At 41.5% G+C, this 27,890-nt stretch overlaps 1 protein-coding gene across 4 annotated transcripts in view; it reads right to left on the bottom strand.

Moving 5' to 3' along the window:
- ank1a (ankyrin 1, erythrocytic a) overlaps positions 1-27,890 on the bottom strand; it is a 62,447-nt gene that overhangs the window by 22,191 nt on the left and 12,366 nt on the right. For 2 of the 4 annotated variants that reach the window (XM_088375289.1, XM_088375290.1), the window contains 17 exons: positions 17,160-17,252; positions 5,698-5,799; positions 3,980-4,078; positions 3,292-3,390; positions 2,959-3,057; positions 2,600-2,785; positions 2,427-2,525; positions 2,131-2,229; positions 1,958-2,056; positions 1,617-1,814; positions 1,446-1,544; positions 1,235-1,333; positions 1,009-1,107; positions 691-888; positions 521-619; positions 345-443; positions 83-280 (listed from right to left, as the gene is read on the bottom strand). In XM_088375289.1, the coding sequence (XP_088231415.1) occupies positions 83-280; positions 345-443; positions 521-619; positions 691-888; positions 1,009-1,107; positions 1,235-1,333; positions 1,446-1,544; positions 1,617-1,814; positions 1,958-2,056; positions 2,131-2,229; positions 2,427-2,525; positions 2,600-2,785; positions 2,959-3,057; positions 3,292-3,390; positions 3,980-4,078; positions 5,698-5,799; positions 17,160-17,252 (2,064 nt within the window). Of the gene's footprint in view, positions 1-82; positions 281-344; positions 444-520; positions 620-690; positions 889-1,008; positions 1,108-1,234; positions 1,334-1,445; positions 1,545-1,616; positions 1,815-1,957; positions 2,057-2,130; positions 2,230-2,426; positions 2,526-2,599; positions 2,786-2,958; positions 3,163-3,291; positions 3,391-3,979; positions 4,079-5,697; positions 5,800-10,456; positions 10,674-17,159; positions 17,253-27,890 lie in introns of those variants that run through there. The other 2 variants (XM_088375291.1, XM_088375292.1) reach the window with 2 other exon arrangements.

Consider the following 27,890-nt stretch of genomic DNA (forward strand, 5'->3'; position numbering starts at 1 on the left):
GTGGAGGGGAGAAAAAAAAAAAAAAAGTCATACTCATTTTAAATCACACATTAGCACAAAAATGTCTAAATGCTCTTCTTGCCTTGTTGCCAAGGTTGACATTCGCCTGTTTGGAGATGAGCAGAGAGACCATGTCGGGCCTTCCTTCCTGCGAGGCCAGGTGGAGAGGCGTGACTCCCTGTAGAGACTCAGCATTGGCTGAAGCTCCATACTGCAACAGGCTGTTAGCCACCTCCATCTGATTCTGCTTGGCCGCAATGTGCAAGGCGGTGTAGCCGTTCTAAATACAAATGAAAAATGAGTCAAATATCATCGATTACATGAGCTGTATAAAAGTACTGTACCCTGGCTGCACTGTGTGGGGAACCCCCTTTGCTGACAAGCAGATTGACAACATCCAGGTTGTTGTGATGCACAGCGACATGCAGTGGAGTCAGACCATTCTGCAAAAATATATTCTGAAGTGATTGTTTTGTATAAATCATTATATTTACTCTAAACTTCAAACAGTGTTTCTTGCCTTCCCAGCAGCATTAGGGTTTGCTCCTCTCTCCAGCAACAGCTCGGCCACATCCACCTTGCCGTACTTGGACGCCACATGAAGCGGAGTAAAGCCTTTCTGCACAGACCCATTAAGAAATGGATTTTAACAATTGGAAAACAAAAAAAAAAACTGGCTTTGCAACGTACCTTTGTCATTTTAGTTTGCTGTGCGTCCATGTCCAGCAGGATACGCACAGTTTGCGCGTGGCCCTCCCGGGAAGCGATGTGGAGAGGCGTGTGTCCTGCTGTGGTTGTGGAATTTGGTTTGGCTTTGTGCTCTAACAGCAGTTTCACAATCTCCTTGTGGCCCATTCGAGACGCACAATGCAGAGGCGTTTGGTCATCCTAGCAGAGGTGGTGAAAGATGATTTGAAATGTAATTGGCTGCTTCCTTGTGGTGTTTAGCTCAACAATATTAAAGTTGCTGCTTCAATGTGTGGCAAACAAACTTATATAAAGTTCTACCTTGGCTTTGGCATCCACTGGTGCTGCATTCTGAAGCAAAAACTCTGCCACCTCAAAGTGTCCTGCCCGGGAAGCCATATGGAGGGGAGTTTCAACTTTCTGCCCACGCACACATAAATGACACATACACACATCAAGTACATAATCAATATTCATAAATGTACACTTTTCCAAAAACATCATCATTAAGGTGCTCTTACGCAGTTTAGTTAAGAATATAACTCACCACATTAGAAGCGCTGGGTGAAGCTCCTTTCTGCAACAGGATCTTCACAATGTTGAGGTGGCCCATGAAAGACGCCACATGCAAGGGTGTCAAGCCAGACTATTTCAAAAGAATGGGGCTTTAGAAGGATTGTGGTCATACTATACAGTACAACACAATTGTTTGATTCTTTTATTTGATGGTTCTTCATTTCATGAGTCAAACACCTTACCTCAGTCACGGCCTCTAGCGATGCTGCGTGTTTGAGCAGAAGATCCATCACACGCATGTGGTTCTTTTTACAGGCAATATGCAAGGGAGTAAAGCCATTCTGAAAATAGGAAAATAGTTTAAATTCACATCCATTTTTAGTTTTATGGTCTTATGTTTTATGAGCACTGACCAGTGCCCGAGAGTTGGGTTTGGCGCCCTTGTCAAGCAGAACTTTTGCCATTCGGTGGTGTCCACAGTGTGCGGCCACATGTAGAGGTGTCAGGTGGTCCAGCGTGATGTCATCAATGTCTGCGTTATACTGTAGAAGCTGCTTGACACAGTCTACGTGGTCCCCTTGTGCTGACATGTGGATTGGAGACAGGCCATTCTGGAGAAATAAATGTTGATATTCGAGTCCCTTGCAAAATAGCAGACTATACTTTAATACTATATACTATATTAAAAAAAAAATGTTAGTTTCATTTTGCTTTCAAAAAAGGTCAGCATAGTTCTCCACTCAAAATGCATTACCTTGGTCTTGGCCTGGATGGGGGCTCCGTTGTCAAGAAGAATTTCTATTATTCTGACGTGACCATTTCTGGCTGCACAGTGCAGAGGAGTGAGCTCATCCTGGAGCGAGACACTTTCTATTAGTGGCAGTGAAAAGCATGGAGTGAATCCAAGCCTACGATAAGATGCGGCACCTTGGTCTTGGCATCTATTTGTGCCCCTCTGTCCAGGAGGAGTCGGACCATGATCACGTTCCCTCGTCTGGATGCGATGTGCAGAGGCGTAATCCCATTCTATAGAAATATATACATGCAAATAAGATACATGCATGAAATGAGTGGAAAAACAACAAAGCACATGAGCAGACATTGTTCTATCATTCACACAGCACTGCTGGAAGAGATACAGAAGCAAAAGTGTTTCAAAATGTGTGGAAGGAAAAAAAAAATTGCATCCGCCATGATAAACTGCGTTTCACTGAATTCTATACCTTTGGGGTGAAATTGACATTCGCTCCTCTGTTGAGAAGAAGTTGAGCAACGTTCAAGTTTTCATAGTGTGCGGCAATGTGGAGGGGTGTGAATCCAGTCTGCAAGGACAACAAAGTTCGACTTACTTGCCACTCATTGAATGGATTATCTTAACACGAGCAACATCACATACCTTGCTGAGCACATCGGGGTTTGGGTCATTCTGCAGAAGCACCGCAGCTGTGCGTGTATCGTCATTGCGTGCCGCAATGTGCAGCGCCGGGAGGCGGACCTTCCCCTTGGTGCCGTAGTTGATGAGCAGGGCTACAATATTTTCATGGCCCTGCTGGAGAGCCACGGCCAGAGGAGTGAATCCATCCTGTAGAAGAGCAGACACTCAGAAACCTGATTGATTGCACACATACAATTAGAGCAAGTGTCAGCAAGTGAAAGCTGATGAGCGCACAACAGGATGGTTTGACAGGATCAGCGGGATAGCATTGAGCAGATTTGTCAGATTACTGACAGAAAACGTCGTTTGTTCTTTGATACCTCAGTTGGAATGCTCTGATTAGCCCCGTTCTCCAGAAGAAACTTCACAACCTCTAGATGGTTTTCTTGTGCAGCCATGTAGAGTGGAGTGAAACCCTTCTGTCTCAGAAATAAACATACACACACGCACACAAGCACGCACAACAGAGATGCCAAAAGCGAGATAGAAAGTTACAGATACACACACACACACGAGGATGCACACTAATACACAGAAATATTGAAGCAAAGACACGTGTGAACATCGCTATTGTCAGAACAATACAATGGTCTCACAGTAGGCGCCGGATTGAAAAGCAGCTGAGAGGGAAAGCACACAGCATGGGGCCTCACCTGGGACTGAGCATTGACGTTGGCCCCGTAATTAACCAGCTCCGTGACGACCTGCTCCTGCCCTGCCAGAGCTGCAATGTGCAGGGCCGTATTTCCTTTCTGGGTAAACACATACACATAGCAATGAGAGTGCATAAACAGCTACAGTGAGACAAGATGTTCAAAATGTTTGAACAGTTTGGTCATTCTGTGTGCGTACATCGTACTGGAAGTGTCGATAATATTCTCACATGATAAGGGATTGGAATTAACTTGTCTTCAGTACGGTTCGGTACGGTAAATATTCCGCACCAAAAGCAATTTATATACAGTGGGTTGCATCAACATGAGTTTGATTGGCTTGTAACTCAGTCCGTAACCAATTCAACTTTATTTACAAAGAACTTTAAGTGTTTGAGTTTTAGAGATGGACAGTGAGGAGAAAGAAAAAAGAAAAAAAATCAGATTGGTCGCTAGAGCGGTAAAGGTTTGCTTCCATGTTTTATTTAACTCAACTTTATCTGTAAGGTTCACCCTTTAATCAATATGCCATTAATTTTATGATGTGGTTTCACGACATGACCTTCTTCATGCTAATTAGCTAATATAACAGGAACTGGATTTCTATAACACTGGGAGGTGTCCTGCACATGCATTTCATCAAAATGGTAAAAATGCTGTTGTTGCGGACAGACTGCTGTTGTGTTACCTTTGTAGTAGTCTCCAGTACAATTCCATTGTGAAGTAATTCCAGCACCATTTTGACATGGCCTTCTTTTGAGGCCAGGTGAAGCCCATTGAGCCCATTCTGAGGGAAAAATCCATTTTATCATGAAGGGATTACACAATGATTCCTTAAAGAACAAATCATAATGACATCAACAAGGCAGACACTTGTATAGAAACCATGCATGATAAAAAAATTAGTTTGCTGACACAGAAGCTGAAACACTCAAACCAGAGCAGGCCATTACTTACACAGAACACCACAGATCATTCGCAAAAAACAAAGTCTACAAAGATGAAAATGAGAATGAAATCATTTTCATTTGATCAATGATCATGACAGCAGAAGGAGCGGACGGCGGCAGAGGTGGAGGAGGACTGGAGCGAGATGGCAGGCCGCTGGTCTCGTGGCTGGGAAGAATACAAGCCGTTTGGGATAGGTCTGACCTCACACAGCCTTCCTTCAGCCGCACAGGACATGTGAGGTTGGACCTTTCCCGCACCACTGATATTGTTCCTCTGAGTGGAGAGACCACAGCAGACCATCACTCTACTGCAAACACAGGGGAGCGGTGTGGAAGGAGGAAGATGCAAAAAAAAATGAGGGCGACTTAAATAAAGAACACACTAAAACGGGGGGTGCTGTTGTTGGGTGGAGAGAGAAAGGAAAACAGAGTGAAGCAGTGTGCTGGTGAGCAAGCCATTCTCAAGACACCACCATCACCACAGTTTAGACCCCCCCTTGCACCCAAAATAGTACACCAGCAGACAGAATGGCAATGCATCATGTAAAAGTCACAACCAGCAATTTGTATCATCTGAGGCTCTATTTTCGTAGACAGCGTACACGCGGCGGATGGCGCCATCTTGATTTTGGTGCCTGGCCTCATTGTCAACCGTGAGTGCAAACACATCATGCAGAAAAAGGCAAATGTTCCACAATTTTGAAGCCTCTTGGGGATTGTTCTTAATCATTCAAATATGACAAGGTGATGAAACACTCTTCTCTGTAATGTGCCAAATTTTTAAGAATTTTTGACTTTCACATTACAGGGACTTCAACACACTGAGCAAAAAGTAAATAAGAGTGAAAGTAACACATTTTTAAATTACAATAAAAAATGGCAAGACAGTTTTTAAATGTTTTAAATGCATTTCCATTTGTGTTACAGTAGATAAAATAAACTAAGTGCATTTGTTATAAGGTGTCTTTGTTGTTGAGGTCTTTCTAAAAAGTATAACATGATGTTGAAGGAAGATTGTGACAAAGTGTGACGGCAGTCATACACACACATTATGTTTTTGGTGACGTTACAAGTGCTTGAGGGCAGCAGTCCGTGGCCTATTACCACGAAGAGCAAGCGTCAGATAAAAGGATGTGGGATGAAAGAGGTGGGGGCAAAGAAGACACCATTTGCCCATTTATCACCTGCCCTGGAGGCCTGAGCATGCATATACAATACATAGCAGAGTGCAATGGCACAAAAAACTATAATAGTGCATGGATTACCGCACTCATCATGCAGACCGAAAATTTAAATTCAAAACACAGAGCATCGAAGGCAGCGGAGGCAACAATCCAGCAGGTCACACATTCTAGGTGATTTCTCTTAAGACTTTGAAAGTGGAAACACAGAGTGGCTCCATTTGCAAAAACTCATTATAAGCAAATCCTGAAAATGGAGCTCCTGCAACTCTCACCTGATTGGCTGTATTTATATCAATGCCATTCTTAATGTGTTCCAGAGCCTTGTCCAAGTTGCCAGAACGGGCCGCTCGGAGAAAACTGTTTCCAGCGTCAGCCTGCAAACACAACCGACAAAAAGGAGAGGAGGGAGGGATACGGGGTAAAGTAAAGGACACACAAAGAAGAGGAATAAAGAGGAAAATAGAGAAAGACAGTTGGGTTAAGGATTGGGACTGTTCAAAATGACCCATTGGCTTTCCACTCATTTTATTCCTCGCTTAAGATCCTTCTGTTTTTTGGTAGTGCATTTTGAAATATCTGCACTAAGAAAGAAGTGCATTGAATGCTGTGATAGGCAGGTGATCTAATTTTACCCAAGTGGGATAGTTCAATGGAAGTTTATTGGAAAAGTAAACAAATTTTGTTGCAGTTGTATCCAGGCGGGCATTTTGTGATCTTGGGTACTTATGAGGTTTGATGTATGAGTCTGATGAAAGATGCCAAAATGTTGAATGAAAAGAATTGAGTGCAACCCCAAAGCAAAGACAATTTAAGTCCAAGGTAGGTATCATTTCGATCACATTTTTAATGTTTCCACCCAAAATACATGCACTTGAGTTGAGTAAAAAGGTGTTTGGCAGTTGCACGGCATAGCCATTGTCTCTTAAAGCAACAGCAAGTCACAATGGGAAAAATACATTGGATACCTAGGATTTTTTTTTTTTTTTTTTTTTGATGCATGTTTTGCTTGTGTACATATCACTCCTGGACAGGCGGGGGTGCTGTTCAAACATGATCACTCATGCAGCATCTAAATGAGCAGAAGCAAGAAAAAACACAACCTGACTGCGGCAAACTCTGCAGCCTCTCATCTCATTTGCATAATCTCCTCTCTTGCCCGCCATATTCCTCCTCCCCACTTTACTATCCATCTAAAGCCAGCGGTCAGTCAAACTACTCGTTCAGCGATGCATTCATTCGAACCGGACGACACTTAATGCTACATCACACACACACCGCTTTTGCTCTCTTTCAACTTCAGTGCCTTAAGCTTTGTCATTTTTTGTTGCAGCATGTTAGTCCTCTTTTGACAGAGGCACTGAGCTTGATTTAAAAAAAAAAAAAGTGAAAGGCTCCACATGCCTGCAGGAGAGGCATTGCAACAAACGACACAACAGAGCCTCAGCATGACTCTAATGGCAAAGCATAGTGCAAAGACAGGTCACTTGAGAAAAAAACAGTTGGAGTGATTGTACTTGGAAAAGGAAAATGGGAAAAAAAGCAAAAGCTGCTTCCAGCTAAAACACTTCCTGGATTAATTGTATGCACAACACACTCCTTGTTCCTGACAAAAAATACTTACTCTTTGTGGATAGTTCAAAATAAAGCATTTAGAGCGGCATAAATTGTCTTCCTTTGTGTGAGCACGCTGACCCTGCTGAGCCACTTGCCCGAGTCAGTCACTCTGACAAATTTTCACTCGTTTCCAAACTTGATCAAGAACCATGATTAGAAAAAAAGAATCGAAAATCATTCGTAGAACAATCTGGTTGATTATATCTGGGATGGTTGAGCTAGTGAAGCAAGCAAAACCGGTATTCTAAATGTGTAAAACTGCTCATTCTAAGCCATAAAATGCACCCGGGACAACAGAGTGGCATTCTGTTGCATGAAATGTTTGAAAAGTGTCATGGTGACACCAGAAACATCCTGTCATCACTGCGGGAACAAACACAGCTGATGCAGGCACACATCCACCATGGAGACACCTTAGAGACCTCCCAAACAAGAGCTCATGGCACAGCTTGCCGACAGAGCTGAATGTTAATAACACGTTAATGACAAACAAACTTTCTCACCAAAGCAAAGCGTTTTCGTCTGCATGGGTATCTGCTTGCGTCAAGAACATGTGTGCGCACTGAGATAAGGATGAGTGAACTCCACCCATTTCTAAAGTCAGAAATAAACTGACACGCAGAGCAACACCCTTGAAACGTTTTGAAAATGTTGCTTGCTGGGAGGGCCAAGGCATGATTTAGATGAATGTGTTGCTCCCTGATTATTCCCACGGAAAGGACACGCTTCACACTCTAACGCTGAGCAAAGCTGTGTGAGCCAATTAATCATTCTATTTGTAGAGAAAGAAACAAGATACAATAAACTGCTCCACAGCTCCCCTATAAACAAGTGCGACATTGCAATTGCACGCGGTTGAGTCATGCTAATGAGGACGTGCTTGGCGTAAGAGAAGGCAAAATTAAATTCACACACCGGAGGATACAATTTTTCTGAGCAAAATGGACTGCTATCAACTCCCCACCACCTTCTTTCTGCTCTGCTGGTGCTGCAGCAGTCAGAAATGACATCACCCCCTCGCCGGTGGACTGCAGTGTTTGAAAGCTCGCCGTTTTGTGTGCGTGTGTGTGCAAGATCAACATCCACGTCTCCCTCTGAAATGGATGACTACATCCGAAGAATCTCCAGCTTTTACAAAGCCCTAATTGTGTCTCTGAGCGCGTAAACAGAGAAACACAAAGTCGATTATTCGAGATAATAGAATCAACGTTTGTGGACTACAAATAACATATAATTGTAGACATTTGCATTTGAGAAGGTGTTTCATCTAATTACCTTTCTTACTTGTCTCTGATGTTTATTCAGAATCATATTTTTTGGGTCTAAAACTTTGGGGTAAATCAGGGGTAACTTGTTATTCGGTACAGTACAAGTAATGCAATACACGTAATACCGCTAATTGTCTATTAGCAGCTCGACTCATCCCAGAGATTGCTGGTTTAATCCACATCTCTTTTCTCACAGTCTAAATACGTTGGCCTCGGTAAGGGAAATCAAGCTAGGGATTAAACTAGGACCTTGTTACCAGTGCAACAGGGAGTTAAATCCTTTAGCTCTTCCACAGAATGTCAATGGAAGAATATCACTGCCAAACATTCGGATACTGTTTCAGTGAACCTCAGCAGCACATTCTCGGCTTGTATATTTGCGCTCATCCTTCTTTTTGGATTGAATCATACATCTTTGAAGCCTTCCTGATAATCTCAATTTGAATGCCCAATTGGCTTGAAAAATAGTGCCTAAATGAACCCCAACAGAGTGGGATGGGACTGTTTCTATACAGTTTACAGGAAGATGGAGCAGCGGATATGAAAATTCCTGCAGAGTACTTAAACAGCTATTTCATCATCCTTTTCTGCTGACTTGCATTTGTTCAATAAATTGATTTTCTTTCTCGGGCTTTTTCCCCTTTAGCCTCCTACATCTCTGCTTTCGTCTCTCAGGCTGATCCATCAGATTGCGAGCTGGTTCCGGATGCAGAGACGTACGTAGTAAGTGTTGACTCAGTCAGTTGGAGGCCCGTGGGACCGCTCTCTGCATCGGGCACATTTACAGAAAGCGAGCACGCCTATGAAGCTGTTACAATGTTGCACTCAACACGTCTGTCAGCATGGAAAGCCGGGCTCCAAAAATGACAAAGCACCATCTCCGTCTTTATTATTTACTTTCTCACTTTACTTATTGATCAGCTAGCTGTCCCTGCTTCACCGACACTGCTTTTAGATAAATTGACATTTTTGTTGACAATCTTTGAGCGGATGAAAATAATGATTGAAGCCATAGTGTTTTGGAGCTCATAAATAGGAGCTATGGTAAACACAATGTACACAGTAGCTGGCTCTAATTAAGTACACATCATTATCTTCTAATGACCAGATGACTGATCTGCAACCTAACAGCTTTGAGCTGCCAAGGTTGTATCATTAGTGTGAATAAACAAAATCTATCAGGTTGCACTTGCCAACAGCAAAACCCAATGAAGTAAATTACAGTTATCGCACATAAAATTTCACAATAAATCAGCAAAGGCCAGAATTTATCGACATACTGTATGCTAGCATTGTGGATATTTGCTTTGGGGCAAAATTACAAGTTGCACAATGTAAACTGGACGCAATTCATTTTCAGACCTACAAAGAACGGAACTCGACCTGGATTTCGATAACTCCTCATCTCTAATGATTTACATGCAAGCTGAAACAGTTGTTTGTGGTTCTGTTGGCTCTCTGGATTATAAAGTCTATAAAGTGTTCAGTAAAGTTACTCTGAATGGCTTCAATTAATTGACCAGCTAATTAGTCGCTGACCTACAGTTTACTTACCGGCTAATCCTAGTTGACATCATAGGATTGGAACATCAAATAAAGGAACAAGTGAAGTCAAAAACAAGACTACTCACATGTACACTAATCTTTGAGGCGCACACAACACACTTGCATAGATAATTCTGAGCAATCAGGAAACCTCCCATTTTGAAATAGCTGTTCTCATTTCAATAACTTTGATCAAAAACTCCTTTTTAAAGTGAGCACTGAATAAACAATTTGGCTCATGCTTTTAACAACTACCAAATCTGTGGAAGGCATTGCCAGAAACCAAGAGAAAGTGGCAGGTTAAACTAACATCGCAGGTAAAAGTTTTTGCAACCTTTCTGATTTCCTTGCTCAATCACTTTGTCAGACAGAAGGTAAATTAAAGAGGGAAATTATTTGGGGAACAAGACAGGGGCAGTCTTTTAAACGGAAGATAGTAAGAAACCTGAATGTATATATGAAGAGTTGTTGGATAACGTCAATAAAACTGAGAGCCCAGCAGATATAATTGGACCTCTGGCAGATACTTATCTGAGAAAATGTTTTGGTAACCATAGTAATAAATGGCCAAAAAGAAGAAGAAGAGGAAGTAAAACGTACTCACTCGGAAAGTGATGGTCTTGACCGGCATGCCTGTTGGCCCTCCACTGCCTTTCCTATGTTCTGTTTCTCCCAAATTGAAAGATGTCTTTCAAATTGCCCCTCGCAAGTGCCACCATGCAGGGCACGCCGATCCCCGTCCGACGTAAACACAAGCACACACACCCACACAGGCGCGCACACTTCAGTAAGCTGGACCCGGCCGGCTTGGTGGGTGGAGAGATGGGGGGAGGGTGGGGTAAGGGGCCCAGGGTTTTATCTCTGCAGGAATGTTGCCTGTATCTAAAGACACACATTTTACTAGCCAGCAAAAACCAATGAGCACCGCAAACCCTCAACAAGAATCTCCTACCTACTGTACATCCTTGGTAAATGATTTTGGTTTTGCCCAGAGGAATTTCCGTCCAACTTTTCACCCAGATCTTTGAGTTCTAACCTTGCCCTCATCCTCCACCCTGACACTCCAGACTCTGCTCTGCTTTCTACCTCACATACCCTCCACCATTCAAGATTTGGTTGCACCATCACCTCCACTTTATCCCTCCTTTCTCTTGTCCTGTCTCCCCAACATGTCACGCCCATCTCTGCGTCCCCTGTATGTTTTGTGACAGCTACACAATCATTTGTTCACGGACCATAAATAGACCAAAATAGACTTACTGTGGAAAATGGGTGTTTTTTTCCCTTAGGGGTGTGTGTGTGTGTGTGTGTGTGTGTGTGTGTGTGTGTGGGGGGGGGGGGGGGGGGTGCAGATCTGTTTCAGTTTGTGAGGTGACTTACAGTGACAAAGCGCTTGGCGAAGGGGTTGCTGCCACCACCCTATGACAATGGGCCAGACACTCGGCTTGGGGGGGCATAAAGGGGGCCAGCCCCTCAAAAGGCCCTGCCTCCTTTAATAAAGCGTCCGTCATTCCTTAGTTGAAAAGGCTCTCTTTTCTCTACCTCTCCCCTCCTCACTGCCTCTCCTGGCTAAATGCTGGGAAAAGCACATCACTGCCAAAACCATGCAGAGAGATAAATGCTGAGGAGAGGGACCAAGAAGGGGGGCGACGTAGAAAGACGGCTATATAGAACTTGGTAGCACCAGACCGTAACCTGGGAAAAAAACCACTAGATGGGACATCTTTCCTGTCCATACTAAATGTAGTGAGGACCACACCACTGCAAAATAGTAATCTCAATCTGCTGCAGCGCCATCCAGTTCATCTGAGAAAAAGATCATCAATGTCTATAATAAAGCTTTGGGGGAGTTAAAATAAACCAAGACACACTCCAGTTTGGTGGTAGAGTTGATTTAGATTTGGGACAGACGTGGCCTCTGCACCCGATGTCGGGTCTGCCCTGTTGACAAGATAAAGGGCTTCGGCTGTCCACGTGTGCTGCTTGTAGCGATTATATTGCCTTTGTCCTGAGGTGCCGGACAGGCTCAGTGAAGAATCAACATCAATAATGACCCTTTCTCAGTTGTTTTGCCTCAACTTGTCGCATTCCTTTAACCATCAGTATCTCTTAGAATAAGGAATATCTGCTCTAAAAGTACCCTGCAAGATAATTAACAGCCAAATAATAAAGTAAAATACAGGTGATGCAAACAAATATTCTGTTTTCTTATTTGGCTGACTTTAATGCCATTCTCCACCATGAAACGGCTAGGTTGTCATACTTTGAAAGCTTTGGGGTGATATACTGTGATAGCTCACAATACTTTTGTCTTAATGGCATGCAGGTGTCACCGAGACTCTCTGCGGCAAATTGACTGCAGTAAAAGTTTCAAACACAAATATTCGACATTTAACCTGTCTGAAAGGGTAAAAAAAACGTATGTATGTTAGGACGCATCATTACACACACACATTAAATGACAATGATGTTGAAAGCCTTCCTGAATTTGCGAAGCTCTGTGGGAGAAAAAATTCAAGGTATTAGAAACACAGTGTGAAAAGAAAAAGATGGCATAAGATGTGTCATCGGTGGTCCGGGCTTCCATTCGTCTTCCTAAGTGGACAGACAGCGATTGGGAAATAGAGGGCAGAGCGAAGTGAATATATCTTCACAAGTCTTGATATTGAGCACGATCTGAGAAAATTAACTCAGCTTCAAAGAACTGCGAATGAGTCGGCAACAGACAGCATCTGCTCGCAGATCATCAAATCTTCGTATTAGGCTGGGAAATGACGAAACCCAAAAATGATGCCTGGCAAAAGTGATAAAATCACCAGTCTGAGATGATGTTCACTCAGTTGTTTAAATTTGGGGCCAAGGGGCCCATTTGCGGCATGCAGAATGACATTTTGATGATTTTTTAAAAATTATTTGTTGGTGACCATAGCTCATGACAGCTTTTGGCGAACATAATTTTGCAAAGGCACAAGTGGAAGGAAGAGATCTTCTGTCACCCAGTCCCAGTCACGTCTTGTTCAACATATGTGATCAAGGCGAAAGGTTGGCGACCAAAATTTGAAGAAAAATAGGCGACAGAATGTTTTTTTGTTGTGCACCCTGACATGTCTTGAATGCACAGAAAAAGAAAGCAAGGAATCAGATGGTCATGACTCAACTACAGTGGACATGCTGAGGAGATGAGAGAAAGGATCTGCTCACCAATCTTGATCCCAATCTTAAAAAGTGCTAATATTTTGATCTCAATAATAAAGACGGAGAAGATTCGATTTTTAGATTAGACTTTGTTTTGAATAGTTGAACCATATTTTGTGGAATATTTGATGACACACCCAGACTCCATCTCCAATTGAGTTTGAGCCTTTATCCAACCTGCATGCTGAGTGAGCAAGCTTCTTGTTTCTCACCTGTCAGGGAAAAGGTCTCATTAAAGCATCATTGCACAGACAGCTCTTAATTACAGGTAAAACTTTTTTTTGAAAATTATCCAAACCATTTGGCTCAAAAGTTTTGATTCAGTTCCTTTTGTTCTGTTTACACAACTTTTTTTCTTGTGAGCGCTTCGCAAAGATGGCGGCGCGTATGGTTACGGCAATCATATTGCAGATGGGCGTGTCCTGCTTCGTAAACTTCTCCAGTTGGATATAAAGTGACAGAAGCAACACCCTCCAGAGATACCGCTAACGAATCTTGATATCTATACCGCAATATTACGATACATAAATTGGACGACTTGGAATTAAAACTATCTTGAAGTCACATAAGAAAAAATTATATCTCTCATCAACTCAACTCTAATCAGTTAGAGCAAGTACAACCTAATATTGAATAAACTCTAAAAACAAAGCTGGCTTCATTGAACTACTTAAATGCTGCCTAACACAGGCATACACATTCAAAATGGCACACGTTCATGGACCCTTAAACCGGCACAGACACACATTAGTTAATGCATGCAGTTATTAATTCATAGTAACATAATGCAGCAATTAGCAATCATCCAAATGCATACCAGGCAAACTGGATATTTCAGGCAGTGTACTCAAATGGAGTAAAATTAATTTTGATGAACATTGTAATTGGGGTATCATTATAAGTGATGTAAAGTAATTGGGCTACACACCGATTTCAGGAATAATATTTAGGATTTGTATAGTATAGACATTTTCAGTCTATTAGATTCACACGTTTGCCTTACAGAAAGGACCTTCAGGGCTTTAAATTTTAAATCGCACATTTAGTGATTAATTTTCTCCCTGTGTTTTTGACACTTTTCACTCCAAGTAGTCTAAGTTTAGGGTGCACGCCAGTGAGATGAGACAGACTGCAGCCTTCCTATGGCTCATGACTTCCCTTGGTAGAAAATAAAAGTAAAATCCAAAGGAACACCATGTCATATGCCATGAACAGGGAATCACGTCTCCTTTATGAAACTACTGATGGTAGTGTTGAAATCCAATCCCATATTTTAAAAGAACAAAATAGAAAAGTCAGTTTGTAAAATGCTAAATAAGATCAGCGTTGTTAAAAATTTGCGCAAAATTCTGTCTTGATAATCATCATGATTTGCTAAGCATCAAAAGGTTAACTCTGGGAATTGGTTTTGCCTTTTCTTTAGCTTGCTTGTGACACTTATTTAAAAAATATTGGCCTGTGATATTAACAGCAGTTGACTTGTGTGACATTTAATCAGGTTAGATGGTTGGATGAAAAACTGGAACTTGAGAGCCCCTAAAGGGCATTTGTTTGCCCTTATAGGTCCCACTGTACATTAGCTCCAAGCACTTTGACATGTTGAATAAGCAGCTGACAGGAACGTCAATAATTCCCAAAGCAGACCGTCTTAGACTGGTGAAAGGTGGACAGAGGAGGAATCGTAACCTTGTGAATTTTCTGACCACCTTCCCCATGCTGTCTGTGCATTCACCTTCATAACATGCACATGCATGCATACATGCATTTGTTGTCACTCAGTTTCTCTCCTTCTTAACATCACTTATCATCAAATGGACTTTTTTTTTTATATATATCTCTATCATGACACTGCTGTAAAAATCTCAAGTTTAGCAAATTCAGAGGATTTATGCTCCTATGTCTTCTCGTTGAAGCCAACTGAGACCTGGTGCTTCGACACAATACCACCCCCCCTCCCAAAAAAAAAACCAAAAACCCAAACCCACCAGCGTTTAATCTGAATTTTTCAAAGCTGGTCTTCATAACCCTGAGATAAAAATGAGTGTTACAATATTTGAATAGGCCATGGCCTTTCACATGTAAATGACACCCTGCACCCCCTAGCTGAAACAAATTACAACCAACTGCTGGTGGTTGGATGTGAATGGGCGTTCTAATGTAGTCTGCATCTACAGTGGGCTGGGGAGCAGCTGGAACAGAGAAACTGAGACGGGGGAGAATTTATATGACAGTGCAGAGTGTGACAGTTTGCTTTTCTTCATATTGAATCTGCCATGCAAGCACAGTGTGACGAATGGGGCTTGGCTTCCAGAGCATCTGTCTCTGAGGACTAAATGAGGGCTAGTTAGAGCTGCGGGGGCCCTTCTCCAATCTTAATAAGTGCTAATAGTAGCAGAGGGGCCACGGCCTTTACACGGGTTCACCACTCACAATACACAACTATGACTTTTAGGAGGGGGCATACAATGTAGGTTGATGAAGAGGCTTGTGTTCTCTCATCACCAAGCGGCTGGCTCAATTATCGGTGCAGACCGAACCCATATCAAAACAACAAGAATATTATTTTGCTTATTTTGTCATGATAATAATTGCTGTAAAGTGTGTGACTTACACCGTGTAAAATTTAACCACATCTTTTTGACTTTGAAAAAATACAACTCCACTCTTCATTTAGGTAAAGTTGGTCCCGAATGATTAAGTCTTTAGTGCTGCATGTAGTCCACCCCACCCGTACAAGGGAAAATATGAATCAAAGGAGAGAAGGAAATATGCAACTGCCATAATGAGCAACACAGGAAAAGTATTATCAGCATTGTTTTGAACTGCCAGTTTACTTGCTTCCACTTGCCTTCTATTGTATCGGCATGGAGTGAACACAATCCAATTTTCTGGCTTTTTTTTCTTGTTTGTTTCTTCATATTGCTCCTCATATTGCTCCATCACCATTGGGAGCAATATGGAGATAGAAAGGGTGAGATTTGTAATTTGGGATAGCAATAGCGAGGAATTGAGGGGAAAGAAAGGTCTGGAACAAGGTTCCCAGCAGCTTAATTGCACTTAGATGAACTCTCTTCCACTTTGTGAAGATGGATTCAAGATCATCTATAAGATAGTTGCAATGAAGCCATTGGTGGACGAGTCCCAGACTGTTTACATAGATAAAGACAGACAAAAGACAGACACAGCATGTGGATTGCTGTCACATTGTAAATACACAAGAGCCACAATACACACAAACAGCGACACATCAAAGGTAAGGTAAAAAGCATGCACAACCATGATGATGCGGCCAAAAAGCGCATCGGCAAACAGACATAGCACAGACAGTTGACTCGCAACTACCTAAATGCTAATACACTGACGATGCCATGCAAAACTGAGAATAAGCATGCACACAATGCATTGATAAGTTTGATTGCAAAGACACATACGCAACACACACCCACACACACCCACACACCCTCTTGAATTTGATTTAAGCCTGAATACAATCACAGCGATACAGATGAAACAAGCATATTTACTAAATTAGAAGAACCCACAGGAAAAATATTTTGCGTTATCATTAGTGTGAACCTCTGCTGCATCAACTACAAACTATGTGTGGAGCGATCGACAGGTATTCTAAGAACAAGCTATATTTTGCCCGTGGACTCTTGCCATGTAATATGCTGATTTGAGCACACCAGTTCCTGTGATATCACAAGACACTGAGAAAGATGTTAATCTCAAAACACACACACTTGTGTCTCTAACGTGAAACAACAACAAAAAAGTTCTACACAACAACAAAAAAAAAACCTCACCAAATAAATGAAACGTGTAAATCAGCACGTTAGTACAATAAGTCAAGCAGGGACAGGGAAGAGTGAAAACGCTCCAGCGTGACCCACGACACCTGTATGACTGAATTAGCTCACAGCACAACAGCACCACTTGAATGAACCAGCAACTACAATACCATAAGCAACAGAAGAAAAAGTGATACCAAAACATAAAACGACAGCAGCGGAGTGACACAAAATTTACATGACGGGATGACCACCAATACAGAATATATATATACACATTAATAGATAAAAAAGCCAAATATACGTGTTGCAGATATTTACTTCATCATCATAGAGCCATACTCCTTGGCCATCGGGCATCTCAGAGCTCACACTACTGTCCTGATCGATTAGCCAGCGATGCACGGCGTGGGCCTAAAAGAACATACGACATAAAGACAGAGCCCAGTTAATAGCAACAGTGAGCTGCAAAAGATGGAGTGATAGAAAAGAGACAGGCAGGAGAGCAGTAGACAGAACTGAAATCAGAAGCAAGGAAGATTAAGAGAGCAACAAATGTACATCATATTGAAACACGGGTAGAAAAGACAGAAAGGGTAACGTGAAGGGCGACCACTCAACCCAAAATTCCCACCCCCACAAAAATATTCTGTCTGTGGGAAACAGGTAGCATGGCTGTGCACAACACAATGATGTCACACATGCGATGACCATTTGGGGCAGAGGGCCACTGATGGCAATGGGCGAGGTGAGGTGGTGGTGTTGATGCTCACACATGAATCAGCAGAGTCATGGTTCAAGTGAATCTGGATTCCCTTCTTGGTTTGCATGTATGTATACTTACCCAGAACCAGAGTGTGGGGGGACAGATCAGCCCCCCCCCACCCATAAAAAGTACTGTGTTTTTCATTAGTTCATACACCACACATTGACAAATATTTGTGGAAATTTGTTGTGTCATCGTCCCACGAATAATCAAAACAAGACCCCTTCTAGTACTTTCACTCCAGTCACCTGGTGGATCAATTGTACTTGTCAGAGTAAATTTGATGCGCCATGCATGTTCTTTTAATTTTTGGTATGAGAGAAACTTTTATTCCATTACAATGAACTAAATCCCGCTACACAATTCTATTCATACTATTATTGATTATTATTGCTGCAGTTAAAGTGAAATTGTTGGGCAATATCTCAAGTGGCACATTCATAAATTAGATTTTTGTCCATCTAATGATGATTGATAAAAAGAATTAGAAGTCACTATTGTCTTACCAGAGTACAACTTTTGGCTACTATAGCCACCTTTGCTGGGAGGCATCACTGTGCAACATGCACGCGCGCACACACACAAACTCCCATCTGTTTCTCTTGACTGTTGTGGCGTCAGCACAAAAAAACCCCAACAACCGAACACAGCTATTTTTGTGCCGTCAGGCACCGCTATGCAGCAAAATGCCTGTCAAGATTTGTACAATCCACAGATTAATCACCCTGTCATGGCCCCAACTACAATTGACTCACTGGCAATGATATGGCACTTCACGATAAAGTGATGCTGGTAGGTGCATCCTTTGCAACAGGATATTGCTTTTATACTAAATGATGATAAAGCTCAGTGTTGGCAACATGACGTTGACCAATGATGTAAATGCATCCATACTCGAATAATATTTACAAACGGCCTCCCATCCGTCCGTCCATCCACCCATCCATCCGTCATTCAATCAATATAGGAAATAATATACATTTTTGGAGGCATCAACTACCCACATTTGATCACTATTTGGGACAAGGCTCGGTCCATGTGAATGCTGGAGGATTTACTCTACTCCTTGTTTTCTACTGTCATTTAAATGCTGGCCAAAGTTATTGTTTTGTGCGGTTTTCACATTTTGAACTGCACCACACCAGAGTTTGCTTGGATGCAAACTGAGACCTTATTCCTCAAGTTTGTTTGACTTCTTTTTTTTTTTTTTTTTTTTAAAGGGAACTAAATGCGACAAGCGTGAACATAAATGCATAAAACAGGTCAGATATTAAAAGCAAGCCAGAGTGTCGTTTTCTCTGAGGATTCTTCTGAGGAAGTTTCATGTACTCTCATGAGATCCACACGCTCTAACACACTCATCAAGAGACGGGCAAAGGTGAGGTGTCAGCCACAACAGATGCAACAGTCAACACACAGCAGAGGACGACACACACACACATGGAGTCACCCCAAGGGTACAGTGAATCACACGGTGACAGCAGAGGCCAAAGTCTTTGAAAGGAAAGCCTAAAATAGACTAAACCAGGTGAAGGCACTGCAGCACGTTGTGTGGATTTACACACAAAGTTGTCAAAGTTGCACTTGGTGTGACCTTTCTTTATTTTTGGGGAGCTCGGTTGTTAGTTTCGTTGGTGGTTTGTGAGGTCCTGTTTGTATGTTTGGGTCACCAAATGATATGCGGCGGCGTCATCTGCAGAGTTTGTGGTGAGTTACAGAGCGTGTCAGCTTAAAAGGATAATTGGATTAAGTGGCAGACGGGTAGTGATGATGGGAGAAGAGGGGCAACGGGGTGGAGGATAAAGAGGAGGAGGTGGGAAACGGCTGCGGCTGAGGGGCTTGAGAGGTGCTGATAAGAGAAAAAGGCCGTTTCACTGAGGAGCCTTTGGGAGCCTTAAGGCAGCCAAAAAGACACAGAGGGAACTCAAAGCGTTACGCTGTAGATTAGGAGGATAAAGGGGATAACACTCGTAGTCCCTGGACACCTAACTAGCAGCGCCTTGCTATTTGGGTATACTCGATAGAATCAGAAAGAGCAGAGAAGAAAAAGCAGTGGTTACATTGACTGCATGAGAGCCTGATACAATACAAATTTATATATCCTTTATTTTCCTCAGAGTAGAGGAATTTAATTGAAAATTCATATTGACTTCCTGCAGGAAAAAAATATATGGCTGTAGCATAATTGACTTTACAGGCGTGGGAGTATTTAAAACTTTTTCAATTAGATTAGCCGAAAATGACTTGCACCAAACTAGCATGCTGACCATGACTTATGAGGTAAATTATCTGCGAGACTGCCAGGATTTCTGCTTACAGGGTATTTTTTATTTTAAGAGCTGTTAATTGGCTTTCTGCTTTCTGCACTGTCGCTATTTTTCTTTATCACATCAATATGTGGATAATCATTTTAAACTATTAGTCCCTAATTAGACTATAAATGAGCATATTGTGAATTTTGATTTGAAAAAAACATTGCCTGAACAACACCTGAACAGATGTGTTCTGTTTAGGTGCCATACTTTATACGAAGAGCCAAGCTCCAAAGTAGCGCACCTGAGCTCCGGCATATACAATAATGATAATAAATGTTTTATCATTAATCTAAGTGGCAAAGTGTGAGTCTTTACAATTGTTTCCTATGGTAGGGTTTAGACGCGCTAAACTTTAGAGCAAGGGTCACCACCGCAGGCTCCAAGGACCACTTGAGTGGCCCTGACCTGTTCTACAAATAGTTAATCAGTGATGCGACATTGTGATTTCCTCGGAATGTTGTACAAGTGATCATTTGATAATGTGAAAATCCCCATTTTTGTCGATCTCAGGGCTGGATACACCGCCACGTCACAAATCCTATGGCTCAGGTAACAACCAATCACGGCTCAGCGTGTGAATGTCATATGAACAAAGTCAGAAAACATTCATTATTACCACATTAGAATGATTACAGGAAATTTGAGCAAATGCCTGAGCAAAAAAAAAAACAACTATTGACTTTTAAGCAAGGAATTATATGCCCCCACTACAAAATGCAAATAGGAAGCTTCAATATTACCAAATTGCAAATAAGTGGATTTAACTGTTTTGTTTCTAAACCTGAACAAATTGGAAGTTAACCAGCACCTAGAAAGGCTCTCCGTCGACCTATGGGGTTCCAATGCAGTGCTATGAATGAATTGGGCTTGGCCAATATGGATTTTTTTAGGCCAATGATTCGGCAGGAAAACAAATTTAAAAGGCCTAATGTAAACTGGTCTGAACAAGGCCGGAACAAAACTCGAAAAAATGTATTGCAGACAGCTGGCAAGCTCTGTTCACAGCAAACAGCACACAAACAGAGCTCATTGAGCTTGTGAGGTAAATTCTGGAAGGGCACAGTTTGAAGCTCCAGGTGGTATGGAAGAGAAAGATGGTGCAATTAACTCAAGTTTCACTTTGGCCGTGCCTTCTCACCATCTTGGCTCTTTGGTGTGACATCTTATTTTCCATAGACGTGGAAAGGTTTTAATTGAAGGCCATACATAGGCGTTTGTGACACCATTGTGTAGAGTGTATACACAGGGGGTCAAGGTGCACTGTGAACTATGACATGATACTCAGTAAACATTCATTCCCAACATGGGATTTGTATTGTTTGGCTGCTGTGGGTGGAAAAAGGTGAAGACCTTTAGATTTGATGTTTATCTATGACTGAGCTGTCTCTTAAAGTTTTTGTACTCCTGTTTTTATTACACAGCAATGGTTTTCCATACCAAAGTGATTTATCCACTGATGCATTACCATAATAAAACACATGCATGAAAACAAGATAAACTCAAAAAGACAGCGTGGCCAAAAATCTGGATTTGAGAGGCTTATTTTCATCGTTCTTTCTTGCATTTTATTCTTTTATGTTGCGCTTTTCTTTTTGCTCAGAGAAATGGAAAGAGACATGTCTTTTCTTTCAGCCTGTGCCTCATTATTGTGCTTTCAGGTCTGGCCTTTTGTATGGGGCCAGCCTAGAGCCTTGCTCACGCGTAGTGGAACAGCCGGTGGATTACGCAGACTCATGTTAAGACTGCAACACTACCCGCATCCACTCCAGTAAACTCCCTTGCCAATTGCAGCACAAACGTTACATGCGTTAATCAGTGAAGCCAATAAAGAGCCATGCCAAGACGAAACCAGCAGGAACATCTGCTGTGCCACATACATCATGGTAAACAATACCTCCACCAGGGCATGGCTGTCATATTAGTGGACACAGTCTAATCTGAAATAATCAGCATAAAATGTTTGATCAAAACATACAAAGGGCGTCATGCCACAAAATCCAACAGCAATAAGATTAGAAGTTCAAAAGTGATCGACACCTGCTTTTCAGACTACAACATTTGCTTAACATTAGACCTATTTGAATATATTGTAATGTGAGAGAATACATTGTATGTTGTAAAGCAGAGGACATTGAACTTTGTAAAGGACAAAATCATTATTGATTATAAGGAGAAACATTTATTTGTTTATTTATTTATCTATTTATTTATTTCAGAGTACACCATGTATGGTAGAAAAATAATTCTCTAAATTGTAGGTGTGAATAGACCCAGGGATTGAAGGACAGTCATGTAGCTATATAAAGGACATTTTGCCTCAATTGTCACGGTTGGTATGATTTAATAACCACCCATCCATCTTCTCAACTGCTTTATCCCAACGAGGGTCTCGGGTGAGCTAGAGCCTATCCCAGCAGTGTTCGGGCGGTACACTCTGAAGTCGTCACCAGCCAGTCGCATGACACACATAGACGAATAACGGTTTGCAGTCACACTACGAGCAATTTGGAGTGGTCAATCGGCCTACCATGCATGTTTTTGGAATGTGGGAGGACATCGGAGCACCCACAGGCACATGGTGGACATGCAAACGCCACACAGGAAAGCTGGCGGCGCTTCTAATCCTACACCTCTGAACTGTGAGGCGGACGCGCTTACCAGTGCATTACCATGCCGCCATTATTTAATATATTGTATAAAAAAATGAGAGTATCATACATGCTAGAATAAAAGTGCTTTCTAAATGAACTTAGCAGTCAGCAGAATGGGTCAGGAGCTTTGGAGTCCATCTATCAGAGCTGTTCTCAGCCTATCCAGCTCTCTCTGGGGACTTGAAACACTGAAGCCCCCCCTCAATCACTGGTTCTAAATGAGCCCCACTGCACCTGCATGCTTACTATATAACACATATGACAAAGTTAGACTAACCCTTTTTTTTATAGAAGGTTTTTCATGTGAACAACCAGCAACAGAGGACGAATACAAGGAACCCAACAGGAATATGTCCACCCTGCGGTGCTACAATGTGGATCAGCCATAAAATCCCATTCAGAGTGAGGCCATACCTCCTCACGTTGGAAAATTAAAACCATAAACTATTTCACTTCGGATTATCAAGTTAATGGCCCCAAGATCAACATATTAATATGCTTTGGACCTTCAACAGGGGTAGGGAACTCCAGTTCCTTGAGAGCTTTTTAGATGTTTCCCTTTTGTGCATTTGGCTTGTGCGATTGACAGCACTGCAGTGAGATGGAAATGTGCTGAGTGTAAGATTGTGTGATGATTAAACACCAGCGTACTATAGGAATGTTGTCACGTTGCATCTTGACACTGATCTCATGCGTAGACTTTGTATGTTTTCTATCCAGCAGTGGCTGCTATCCACTTGCATAAATAATTAACCAATAAATCCAAACTGCATGGTGCCAGCCCTTGAACAGTTTGAGTGGTCTTCATTTTTTCATGAATGTAGCTTTTTTCCCCCTTCCAGAGGAGATATTATTAGTATTGTTAAATAATTGAGCAATTAAAACTTTTTTTGAAAAGGCAGGCTATATAAGGAATGTAGAAAATGCATTAGCAAATACAAATTGTGTATCCAGTGTGTTTGTCCAAACTTTATACACTTTTTGTCATTTTCTCCAATGTATCTGTTTTTATGACATACGCCATACACGTAATTTGCAACGAATCCCAGTTTCCCTACTTGGGAGATAAAAATTTGGTGATTTTTGTAAAATATTGCAATCTTGGTAGATTACGTGCAACAGCACGTGCAATCTGTTTGAGTGAACTTGCAATTTAGTGCCCACTAAGTGGGATCATTTTAAAGCAGGCCCTATGTGGGCGAGCACTTTGCTGCAGCTCTCAGATTCTGTGAGTAGTCGGCACAAACAAGACATCCAACTACAGCCGTACACATAACCGGGCAGGAAACAATACACGGGCCGTATTGTAAACCTGATCTTGAATAAAGCCAAGCACATGCCTGCAAATATGACCTGTTCATTCGAGTAGATCCATCCTCACACATGCGGCACAGTCATGCACACGCAGCAGGAAAGCTGAATGCATCTAAAAATAGCATCGCATTTGCACCCCACCGTCATCATTATTCCTTTCATCGTCCTTATCAGCAAAGCGGGCCTCATTCAGTTCGTGGACAGTCAAAGCGCTTTCATGGAGCTTTCTCAGTCTCACCACCCTCACAGTCTCTTCATACTCTGTTTTCAGCGCTAGTCCTCTATCACGTAAAAATTCGAACTTGTTTTCCCAAGGTCACGTCCCCTCTTCTTCTTTTTTCTTGCTTCGAAAACAATGGTAGCTGACACCCGGACACTGGACTAGTGTGAAGGACGAGAGCGCTCGGCAAAGGGACATATGTGAACAAGTCACAAGGTCACCCAAATCCGCAGTAGCTGGCAAACAAATTTAACTCATGCAACAGACTATTTCACTTAATTATGAAGCATACTGTGTATAAAGTAATACTGTCGACAAAGTATAGCACTTGATTTGCGGATTTGACTCTGTTTGATATATGGATGTCAATTTGTCAATCTGTTCCAAACTACAACTGTTCAAATAGTATCTTTAAAAATGCACACAATCTTTTAAGTAACATTTTAAAATTCTGAATAGTGTAACATATTTAGGCAATAAATTTAGCATTAGTGATGGTGGCTTAAGCATCTGGAATGTGAGTTGTGCAACTCAGTTAATAAAGTGAACAAATATAAAACTGAAAAAAAACCCTCTTGCTCACGCACCCACCAATCCTCACAGCAAAGTGAATGCCCGCCTATTCGGTTCACTATTCACCAATTCTAATATTTCTGTGGAAACTGTATTCAGTCAATTGCTGAAAAACTCACATATTTGTGTTTTTGTGGCCTTATTGTAACATCCAAGTAACAACAAGATACCACAAGATGGCGCCAAAGACCTTGTTAAATAGAAAAGTAATAATTTTTGTCAAAGAATTAGCACATAATTATCCGGTACTTTCTTAATGCTCATAGAGTACACTACTTTAATATGCTAATATTTTAAATTTTTGTGGGACCTTAGTGGCATATTTTGCTTGAATTCACTTTTAGATTGATTTCACTATTTTTTAGTCTTAATTTGGTGGACTGAACAGCATACAGAGAGAGATTCAATACCACAGATTCTTGTATGAGTCAAATCCAATGTAATCCCATTGCTTGGCTGGGATACAATTAAAAGAGAATCAACCATGTTCACATACTTCCACTAACCCTTTGATAGCCATTTTTTTGTTTTTTCTTTACTCAGTTAATAACTTCCTGGCCTTTGTAGTCGATTCTTTTGGTCATAACAAAAACCTAAATTAACTTTCGGTACATGATTCAAGCAAGGAGAAACACAAACAAAACGTCACCAGTGCTGCACACCTGCAGCCTGTGAAAAACACACACTTCTCTTTTCACAAAAAACATATTGCTCTCTCACAACCACAGAGGAGACTCTCACCCTCAGCAAAAAAAGGGAACACTTCAAATGGGATTTCAAGGACATGAGTGACTGAAGTGGGTTGTCAAAGCCATGCAATGGAAAGTACCAAACATGAAGAGGACCATGGTCAACTTGAGGTGGGACAAGAAAGAAAAGCAACACGTAAAAGCATGAGAGCACGCCTAAGAAAGCTGAGTGGATGGAAGGAGTGAGAACAATAACTGGAAAAAGAAAAGCGAAGAGTGCTTTGGATGTGTGAGGAGAGCAAGCATTGTAACAGAAGGCTCGAATGAAAGCATGAAAGTGAAGATGTGGGAGTTGATGGCTCTTTTGAAGGAATACAAGATATGAAATGAGGAGGCAAATATATGAGCAGAAATTTGCATGGCATAAAATATTACATTTCCGTTTTATCTTGAACTTTCCTTTATAATGAGGAGATTGAGAGAAAATGTACAATATGGCCCTTTTTTACCAAAACCTATGAAGAAAAGGCTGAAAAAATGGACCGTAAGCCTTAAAACAGTATCGACTGTAAGCAGCACTTTGCTTTCTCTTTCTAAAATAAACAATGCAGCATGAAAAAAAGACAAGCTACCACCCAACACCGTCCTCAATATGCGGCATTCAGCTCTGCTCTATTACTCACAAGCTGCTATTAATCTCTGCCAAATGTGTCCTTTTGCCAGTAATGCCAAACATGTGTTTGCACACAAGTACTCTCCAGAACTGGCAAGGGTGTCCTATGCATTTCAATTGCTGTCTTCGCAACTGAGCACACACACACGCACACGCACACACACACACGCACACGCACACACACACACACACACGCTTCGATGGCGTTATTAGATTGCTATTTCGCAAATCAGTTCTCTAAACATTTTCCAGTATACTGTAACATGTAGTAATGAATGTAGTATAGTATAACATTGACAATGTACTACAATTTATTGTGGCCGTCACAAATATATGTATAATCGATGAATGTGTTCTTTTAAATACTGTACTCGAGCCAAAGCAGCCCCATCATAATTTCTTTATCATACCAATCCTTAGTTTTAGTCAATCTACAATAATTCTGGAAGAGGCTTAGTGGTTAAAGTGGACAATGATATGGAAACAATTGATAACCTAACAGTAAGAGACTTTCAGAACTTTTCTTTATAAATGATACCTTATAATTACAATGCAATTCCCTACATGACATTAACATGTGAGATGTACAGCGTAATCAAGTTAAGTGAAAAAATCGTTTGCTGAGAGAAAGTAGCAAGACATTTATTTCTTGTTGAATTTCTTTCAAAGCTAGGAACCATAGGTTACCATAAGTATCCTTTGGCTCATTTCAAATGATGTCTTCAATAATGGCACATGATAAATACAAATATCAATCTATTTTCACCACAGTATGAATTTGCAACAGCACTGACACCAAATTGGTATATCGACTAAAATATCGAAAGATTCCGTCTATCTGGGCTCTGAGAGCAATTAGATCTCTGTGATTAGATTCCTGCCTACAAAGCCTCAATTGTCCTCATTGGTTCACTGGCACTTGAAGTCAGTCTTACAGTACATCTCTTTCTTGTTGCATTACTACTGACCAGAGCAGAAGATCAAGACAAGCATCCAATTATTATCGATTGGATAGCAACTGTTTTACTGACTGCCCAACTATCTTAGCATGAATGGACTACTCAAATGCTGATTTAGTTGGAGTTGTAGTGGTTAAGTCCTTCATGTAACTGCAATGTCTATCTCCTTCCCATTAACTCTCTCCTTGTTTTATTGCTATTTGTGAACCATTGAAAGACTCTCAAGAAGAGACAATGTTCACCGAATAAATATAACAATTGCCTTGATTGAGTACAGCAGAATTGCAACACACATGAATTCAGATTTATTTGTACTGCTGATAGAACAGTTTGGTCTGGTCAAGAAACTGAATTACTTTGCCGGGTCATAAATGACAACATGTATCTTGAGAGCGGGTGGATGACGGTCACCTCTGCTGTCTTTAAATCATTCATGACCCTGCACCACACCAGTAACAATCTGCATCTCCGCACCAAGAGTCAGCCTGCCCCACCAGATTCATTGTTTAATTTTTCTCACTAAAACTGCCCTTCATAGATACATAACATATATTAAAAAAAAACACAGTCATTGTTTGTGGCCCTCTTATTACTCCATTCACCTCTTCTCTGCCCTCAGTGAATGCATCACTAGCGTTCCAATAAATCTCATCTGCTTGTAGTGCGGGAAAGAAGAATTCCCTCCATGAAGTATCCCCTTACGATTCCTGCGGGTAGAATTCCGTTTCTCCATATCCGCTTTGAGGTGGTTGTTTAAATGATCCAAAAAATAAAAAATGATCTATGACGGAATCAGAGGTCTTCCACTTGAAGAAGTCAACCCCCACTTTTTTTTTTACAATAAATTATATGTGTGCAACCCAACTAATCGGAAGTGTTCCGAATGTATCAT

The sequence above is a fragment of the Syngnathus floridae genome, chromosome 5 (assembly GCF_059516105.1).
Source record: "Syngnathus floridae isolate MCC-2025c chromosome 5, RoL_Sflo_1.0, whole genome shotgun sequence".
NCBI lineage: Eukaryota > Metazoa > Chordata > Actinopteri > Syngnathiformes > Syngnathidae > Syngnathus > Syngnathus floridae.